The sequence below is a fragment of the Gossypium hirsutum genome, chromosome A12 (assembly GCF_007990345.1).
Source record: "Gossypium hirsutum isolate 1008001.06 chromosome A12, Gossypium_hirsutum_v2.1, whole genome shotgun sequence".
Classification (NCBI taxonomy): Eukaryota; Viridiplantae; Streptophyta; class Magnoliopsida; order Malvales; family Malvaceae; genus Gossypium; species Gossypium hirsutum.
The window spans coordinates 98,879,851-98,888,565 of NC_053435.1; the positions used below are offsets into that span (position 1 = coordinate 98,879,851).

General features: G+C 31.5%; 1 protein-coding gene across 2 annotated transcripts in view; it reads right to left on the reverse strand.

The window, feature by feature from the left end:
• LOC107951232 (DExH-box ATP-dependent RNA helicase DExH14) overlaps positions 1 to 6,100 on the reverse strand; it is a 28,675-nt gene extending 22,575 nt beyond the window's left edge. Inside the window, exons 1-12 of one of the 2 annotated variants that reach the window (XM_016886193.2) lie at positions 5,669 to 6,100; positions 4,690 to 4,751; positions 4,407 to 4,575; positions 3,494 to 3,947; positions 3,347 to 3,412; positions 2,782 to 2,886; positions 2,392 to 2,694; positions 1,462 to 1,578; positions 1,291 to 1,350; positions 862 to 933; positions 670 to 786; positions 414 to 575 (exon numbers count right to left, since the gene is read on the reverse strand). In XM_016886193.2, the coding sequence (XP_016741682.2) occupies positions 414 to 575; positions 670 to 786; positions 862 to 933; positions 1,291 to 1,350; positions 1,462 to 1,578; positions 2,392 to 2,694; positions 2,782 to 2,886; positions 3,347 to 3,412; positions 3,494 to 3,947; positions 4,407 to 4,575; positions 4,690 to 4,751; positions 5,669 to 5,778 (1,797 nt within the window). In that variant the 5' untranslated portion in view covers positions 5,779 to 6,100. Of the gene's footprint in view, positions 1 to 413; positions 576 to 669; positions 787 to 861; positions 934 to 1,290; positions 1,351 to 1,461; positions 1,579 to 2,391; positions 2,695 to 2,781; positions 2,887 to 3,346; positions 3,413 to 3,493; positions 3,948 to 4,406; positions 4,579 to 4,689; positions 4,752 to 5,668 lie in introns of both variants that reach the window. The other variant, XM_016886192.2, reaches the window with a different exon arrangement.
• Positions 6,101 to 8,715: the final 2,615 nt, after the last annotated feature.

An 8,715-nucleotide genomic window follows, 5' to 3' on the forward strand; every position in this document is an offset into this window, starting at 1 on the left:
AAAATTAGTGTTCAATAAACACACACACATCAAATTCAAAAAAGGAGAACAGATAATCTTATTCTCCAACCAAAGCTAGTGATAATTCTGGTTGTCATTTAAACATTTGAACTACTAACATGGACTTGGTTAACTTTCCTTGAGCCAGCACAAGTCTTTAACTGAGATTTCAATGTATTAATTCCATACAAGCATTTATTCTTTTTCGCTTATAAACTCAATAAAGAATGTTCCTCCTCGCAGAAGTATTGTGCACCCGTGACCTAGTCCAGTAAGCCCATTATCTATTAGGTGAGAAGACGGGCAAAGCACTATTATTTTATGGATGAAGTTTGCAATCATACACATGCTCTCAGACTACGTTAATCATAATGTTACCAATTCAACAGCAGAGACAATGAAAACTTAATTACCTGACGAAGAGTTCTAGCCACTAGAGCTTCTATTACTGGACCTCTATCATCATTTAGAAGATGCACTTCATCAATAATCAAGAGCTTCACCAGCATTGAGAGTGACATATCACTACTTTTGCGAGTAATAACATCCCATTTCTCAGGTGTTGTAACTATCATCTGATTGGTGAAAAGGAAAAGCAAAGCCTTTAGGTTCAACATGTTTGCTGTCACAATAAAAAAGTTAAGCTCGTCAAATTTATCAACAACCAACCTGAGTTTCTTCAAGTTCATTCTTAGAAAGTTGCATGTCTCCAGTAAGTTCTCTCACACACATATTCAATGGAGATAAGCGTTGACTAAATGTTGATGTGACCTCAGCAGCTAATGCCTAAAAATATAACCAGAAAGAAGTAGTCAGTCGCAAATACTCCCAACAAAAGACAAAATATATGGAGGGTTCAACCTTCATAGGAGCAACATAAACGATCTTAAATTCATCTTTATGCAAGTAGCCATCCTTGAAATGCTGCCCAATCTACAAAAGAAAACCCACTGATTACAATTTATCTTCCTTTCAGTCTAGTTCTAAAGTTATGTCCCACAGGATATATCTGTGCACTGCCAACAAAGTGTATGCTGCTCTCACAACAACAATAGCCACTAACACTTTGGATGCAAGTGTTTTATCTACCACACAAATCCAGCGGTATGAAGAAAACAAAATGTAATTGTTACAATTCAGACACATCATATTATCTATCCATCTACCAATGGGCAGGCATCCAGTGTATCAAGAACCATACAAAAACAATGATTAATTTGTATTCCCTGCCAAATTGTGAAATAGAAAACTCAAAAGTGAAGATCATAGGGACCTGGCTAAAGAGTATACCTCATGTAGGATAGATATCATGGCTATGTTTGTCTTGCCTGCTCCAGTTGGTGCACAAACCTTGACAGACATCAAAATTACTTGAATTCAACTTTTGCGAAAAAGAAAAAGAAAAGAAAGAGAGACAGAAAAAATTAATATTAAATTCTACTTGTAGAATGAAAGACTCACTAATATATTCTCATTAGTGTGATATACGGTTTGGAATATCCGACTCTGAATACGATTCAGAGATTTGTAACCCCGAAAAGCAGCTTGAGCGAAGTCATCCAACTCCTTTATCTCAATCTGACCACAACCAAGAAAAGAAAGTAAGTACATTAAGCCACTATCAAAAGTGCAAGTGGGCCCTATAAGTGAGGTTGTCCACTTGTAGGCCCTATAAGTTACATCTAAGGGGAGTGCCAATAGGTATTAGCCCACATCTTTAAGTATTAGGTTTCTTGTAGTCTAATAGTAAATTTGGGCCCCTCCACCTAGTACCAATTGGTTTTAGGTTGGATGCTTCACAATCCTTTCCTCTTCTTTTATTTCTTTATCAGTTCTCCTAATCAAGGTCACAGATTGAGATAACTTTTCCAGCATGATAAATCATGTTTAATGGATAAAAATTAGGATAAGGGCTAGGATGTCGTAGAAAGAGTAAAATCAAAGATGCAATCAAAGTAGATGAAAGCCCATAAATAGATGCACACAAACAAAGGGGAGTGAGAAGATGAAACACATGGAAAAATCACAACCAAGGTGTTAAATATACAGAGAGTAAAACAGGACACAGGTGACTAACTTACTCAACCGTGTACAAGTCATTTTTTAAGAGACCATTCTTGAACATACTAAAGAATTAGAGTCAAATTTTATATTTGAAACTACCTACTTATTTTTAACGGTCATAAAAACAAATATGAACAAACATTAATCCTAGATAACAACATTTTCCCATAATGCTTGTCAGCCCATTCCTTGTACTTCTTACATAAACTTCACTGACCAAAATCTCTACCACTTTAGCAATTATAAGAAAAATACTGAACCAACCAACAAAAAGTATTGTGAATATAACATGATGGTGAAGAATAAATATTGACATAGAAGAAGTACCAGCTTTTCTCCAGGTTTCATTTGAGCAGTTGGTGTTGGGGGTATAATCACCTCCTCATACCCCTTAAAATGCTTCCGTACAGTCCCCTGTGGAAGGGCAGTTACTGCCACAGAATTAGACCCTTGACCAGATCCACTCAAATCTTCAAACGGACTTCTCTTCTCACTCGCTTGAAGTAAAGAAGAAAAGCTTGCAGCTGACATATCATTCTCAGCCCCATATTCCGTTGCACGTCTGTTACGCTTTTCCTCCTTGCGCCGCAGTTTATCAATCTGCTTCTCAGACTCTGTTTGGACAGTCACCTACAATAGAAAGAAAAAAAAATAGAGTTTTAACAATAATTCAGTGTTTTTATGAACAACTTTGTTCTAACAGAAATCCAGCGATACCTGGGTCCCGTAGCTGGGCATGCGTGACTGAGAACTTGAAGTCAATTTTTCAGATTTCAATACAGATAATCCATGATGAATAGCTTCAACAAGCTCCTTTCGATGCTGGAAAAGGGGAAAAAATCAGCAAGTGACTTCTCCAAAGGACTGAATCAGAATTATCCAAATAGTTAAGCTTAGGGGGAAAATAAATAAATGAAAGTAATGGCCTCATACTAAGAAAAAGATAGGAAAATTCTGAAAGAAATAAAATTACAAAAATGGCATTCAACAAATAAAGAGAAGTTTTTAATTTGACAAGTTAATATCAATGAAGTCAAGCACAAATCTTATCCTTCAAGGTCAACTTCCACTAATTTGAGAACCAAAATTATGTATTAACCTTTAAAATCTCAGTGAAACTTAAAACTGCCAGTTTGTTAATCAAATATCAAAGCATAAAAAGATTGGACTTCCACCAAAGCAGCATCCTTTTCTCGGGCTTGTGAGAGAGATAAAAGAGAAAAGTATACTCCACAAGAACATTAAACATATAACACAGAAAATAAAAAATTAATCCTCTTACCGATAAAAGGTCTTGAACAGTTTCAAATGCGCTATCCCCGACAAGGTCCAATAAATCGCCAGCTATCTACAGAATACTATAAATGTTATGTAAGAGATACAAAAACAACATGGATAGGCATAGATCAGAATGATTAACAATCCATACCTCTTCACCAGGTTTGTCTGAATCAAGTACCCGACAGATTGCCATAGCCAGGTCATCTCGGGAAAGTTGTGAAGTACTCCCTCTAACAATTAGTTCACATGAATCTCTTAACCAACTTAAATTGAAGTTTCTACTATCAGTATTGCCATGATAATTTATAGGGCCATTTTTATCATGCCATCCTTCAATAAATGAAGAAGAAGGTGCAATGCTTTCATCACCCAGTAATTCCACATCCTCCAAAGAAACATCCACCAAAAACCGGGCTGGTGCTTTAAAGGCAAGGTCAGCACCAAATTCTGAATCATCTCCACTTCCATTTACATGCTTTTCAGAACCAAGTATGGCCCCACTGTCTCTTGGTTGAGACTGAGATAGCTTCTGTGCCAAAGAGGACACCTTCCGCACATTAGCATGTGAAACTCCATGACCAATAACTTTCTGCAATTCTACCCTGCAAATAAATGAAATTTACTGAAATCAGAAAGTCTGAATTTACAATAGAATCCTACCAAATATCTTATGAATTTGTCAGTCTTTGGGCATGTTCAAACACAATGTTCACTCACCTTCTTGCAAGAACCAATTCAACCACCATGATCCCTGATGCTTAAGAAACTTAAGCCAAAGCATGGGGCCACAAAAACCATTGCAATTATAACTTTTGAAGCAAACTAAGTGAAATCTATCTCAAAACTTAGGTCTTTACTACTTCATGGTATTGGTCAGGATTTAACCACCAATTCTTCTATCATCACATATTTAAACTTACAAATTAGATAATGGACAACAGGATCCTCTTCCGAGCAAATGAAGCATACAAAATTAGAATGCTGGTAGGGATCCCTACTCATGCTAATTTGACTCCCATAAATAAAAACCGGGAGAAGGCAATGAGAAATCAAAGTCTTACGTCTTCTCATTTATGTTTTTATCAACTTCATCCACTTCCACTGACCCACTAAAAAGACGATAAGCAGTCAACACAACCTCACGGAACTCTTCAGAAGGTACATCTCCATCAATCAGCTCCACCACTGCCCCAATGAACTGTTTGTATACTTGTCTCACTTCTACAGAAGCTGCTTTTGTAAGTCCCATCAACAAAATGAGCATAATGTTAAACCCTATATGATGTAGAAAACACTAAATGTGTAGTTAGGATACTGCAATCAAACAAAAAAATAGGCATCTACCTTCTTCCCATCGATGAACTATCTTCCTTGCAAGCTCTGACTCATCAAGGGAGTTTCCCGAACTAAATTACACAATTAAAAGAAAAAATTCATAAAATTTTAGACTGAAATATTAGGTAGCTTTTAACTTATGTTAGAACATAAAATGAGTTTTCTGAAGCTAAAAACTAAAGTTCCATAGAGAGCCCATGAAAATATCTGCAAGAAAAGTTGATAGGCAAATTTAATGAAATTTTCAAATAGACAAGAAAAAACTCTTCTGCTTCCTCTAAATGTTGCTTTTTTTATTTGTATTTCAGTTAGAGCAAAAAGTAGAAGCATAGGAATTCATTAAAATAAAAAAAAATAAAACAAACCCTAACACAATTGTACTGTATAAAAGTAATCTATGCCTCTTGTTCTAATTATTCGAAAAAATATTATTTACTTTTGCAATCATAAACAATTATATCTAAAGAGATGAGGGATCAAGTTACACAAATGTAAGATTAATTAGCTTAACACCTTTTAATTTTTTAACAAACCAGGGTAAGATTTAACGGCGTAATCATACATGTTGCACGCAAAGATTCAAATCAATATGATATTTCTATCATATCCAAAAAAAAAATGTAATGTAGTTAAGAGATGGATTTTTTTATATTAAACAAATAATTGAACATTTTTAATGATGTTCATGAATAAAGTATGAAATACATCCGCCGGATTGAAGAAATATACAGCATGAAAGTTTAGGAAAGAGTTTAAGCAAGTCTCTCTCCGTACATGTAATAGCTTTGGATGTAAAAAAAAAAAGGAAAAAGAGCAACAATCAAATGTTACTTTTAGTTATTCAGGATAATTTCAATCCAACAGCACTTCCCAATTCGATAGCATTTTTCAATCCAATTCACTTTAACAGACAACAAATCCTAAACATTCCATATTTCACTTCTGAGCAAATATAGAAAGCATTTAAAAAGAACTTCATCTGTATTACTTGATAGATTTTTTCTGGGTTTCAAGGATGATCTTGCGCTGGAGATAAGCTTGGTCGATATCGAACGGTTCCCTTAAAGAATTTGTCAACCGAGGAAGCTGAACCAACATTTTATTATTCCTCTTTTCCACGATCACGGCTGCAACAATTTGTGCGTTTCTGAAACCCTTGCTTTTTTTCCTCCTATTTTTTTTTGAGGATTAACTGTGCAGTAGAAACTTCATCCAAGGAAGACTAGGCGTCTCGTTTTATATAAGAACCTTTCGAAGCAGTCGCCATTGGCCTCCGGGTGATATAAAAACATATAAATGAATGAACGGATTTCGGGTTTTGTTCGGGTTTGACGAATTTGGAGCTTACGGGTGTAATTTTGGTGAATTTGGAAATTGAAATCCGCTAAGGAAACAGTCCAATTGAGATCAGACCCAATAAAGTCCCCATTTTCCTTCGAACTTTATAAACCTAAGAGCAAAAGCTTAAATGGACCTATTTATACCCTGCTTCTGCACTTCACAGTTGCCTAATTTTTCTTTTCATCTCTCTACCTAATCAATAAATATAAAATGGGCTGCACTTCACATGATTGCTCAACCTAGCTAAACTGAAAATTTTCTTTCATTGATCAAGACTAATGTGTTCAAAATTGGATTGGATAGGCCAAGAATTTAAAGGTTAAAACATTCTCTAAGTCTCTATACACTTCGTAAATTTAAAATTTAGTCTCTACTTTTATTTTTATGAATTTAGCCCATCTACTTTCGAATTTAAAATTCAAGTCCAGTTTTTACCACTATTGAAATTAAAAAATATATACTTAGTAGTCATGTAACAAAAAAAATAATGTTAAAAATATTGATGTGGATTTTTTTTAAATACTCATTCGAACTCGTAATGATAAATTATTTTTTATTAGAATAATTTTCTTAAGAAAAATTAACACCAACATTTTGATTGAAATAATTAACAATATTAACTATTTAAAATAACTAATGAATTATAAAACTATAGGGGCAAAATTATGTAAAAGATAAAGCATAGATTAAATATAATGTATGAGCATAGTATAAGAGTCAAAACTAGAATTTGATCAATGTCTTATAATATAATATATATATATATATATGGCAAACCCAAAAGAAATTGAAAGCTATGTGTAACTAGTAACATTTTAATTAAAAAATTAATGATATTAACTACTTGAATTAAAAAATAATTTATAAAAATTAAATTATAATTTTAAGCATAATACAAAAAATTAAATTTAATCTTCACTCGGGGTTAATTATTTATTTTTCAATTAAATTATATAATAAAAATTTAAAGGTTATAACCTGCACTATTCGTATATTTAGAATTTAATTTTCGTATTTTTATTTTCAAGAAATGAACCTAATTACTGTAACAAATATTTTGTTAAATTTGCTAGTGTGACGTTTTGAAATTAAAAAGATATTTGGCATCCATGTAACAAAAAATGACATCATAATGGACTTAGATTTAATAGAGAATTTCAATGGTGTTAACATTCTTTAAAAATTTACATCAATATTTTAATTAGAATAAAGTATTTATACTAACCAATGATACTATAATTATTAAGGTACCTAATTATGTCAAAATTAAAGTATAGAGATTTGATTTTAAAATTAAATAAATATAAAAATTGAAATTGAAATTTAACCATCTTTATATAATCTTAAAAGAATAAAGGACTTAAAAGATGAAATTTGACCATAATCTTTTCATGTCAAAAAGAAAGAAAAGGACTATTGTCATGAAAGGAAGGCCATATTGTCGTATAGATATAAAATTAAATTTCATATTTAAGCATAATAAATGGATACAATTTAAAGGTATAATGACTTTTTTTACTGGACAATTTTATAAAATAAATTATTTTAGCTCTTTATTTATTTTTGGCTTTTTTTAACTCTTGAATTTGTATTTTTTTATCGAATCAACTCAAAATAGATAAAAAAAAATTAACAACAAACCTTGCTACATTACATACATATGGATTACCATGTGGATAACATGTCATTATCTAATTAATTATTTTAATTTTAAAAAATTGTTTTTTTAATTTTTTAATAATTTTTAATTTTAAAATAATTTTTAATATTTTTTTTAATTTTTTAAATTTTAAAAAATATTAATTCAATGCTAAAGTGTCATCCATGTAGCAATCTACATATATGCCATGTCAGCAAAGTTTAAAAAAAATTAACTTATTCATTTATTTTAGAGTGATTAGATAAATAAATACAAGTTTGGGAGCTAAAAAGATAAAAAAATAAAAATAAGAGCTAAAATGATTTATTTTTCTAAAATTGGAGGGTCTAAAAAATTACTGTATGCCAGACTTAAATTTAGTTATTTTCTGTATTGAGAGAGAACAAATGTGGTTTAGTTGTTTTAAGATATCCAAACGACCAAAATAATGTAAAAGAAGAGTGTTGCGTTGAATAATAGTTACGTTTCAAAATATTAAAATATCTCTACCATATTCATTCTGCCCTTTTCGAGTGGTTTCTTTTTTAATCTCTTTTTTCCTTATTAAGATAATCAACTAAACCCAAATTTGTAGAGCATTTTCTGCAATTCTTTGTTTTCTAAATATCTTGTAAACTCATGAAGAAAAGTTGAATAGTTTGGAAGGTGTTCCTGTTTTCCTTATCTGTAAAAAGGTCTACTCTTTATTATTGCCTTCATCATCTGCTTTGGAAGCTTTTAGCATGGCGGTTGTTTTAACTTGATTATTATAGCATCTTTGCTGCTTTTTTATCTTATTATTTTAAATAATGAAATTCTAATTTTTAGGCTTATAGTTGCCCAAATTTATATTATTCATCATTGCCTATGCTCGTAGTACTTGTAATTTATAAACTATTTAAAGAGCCTTTTATTGTTCTATATTTTAACATATTTTTATATTTTGAAATTCATTTTAAAAATTTCAATCCAACACTTTTTTTTATGTTTTTCATTTTTTTTGAAAACAAAAATGATATATATTTCCTAAAAACCAATTAATATCAAAATTGAAA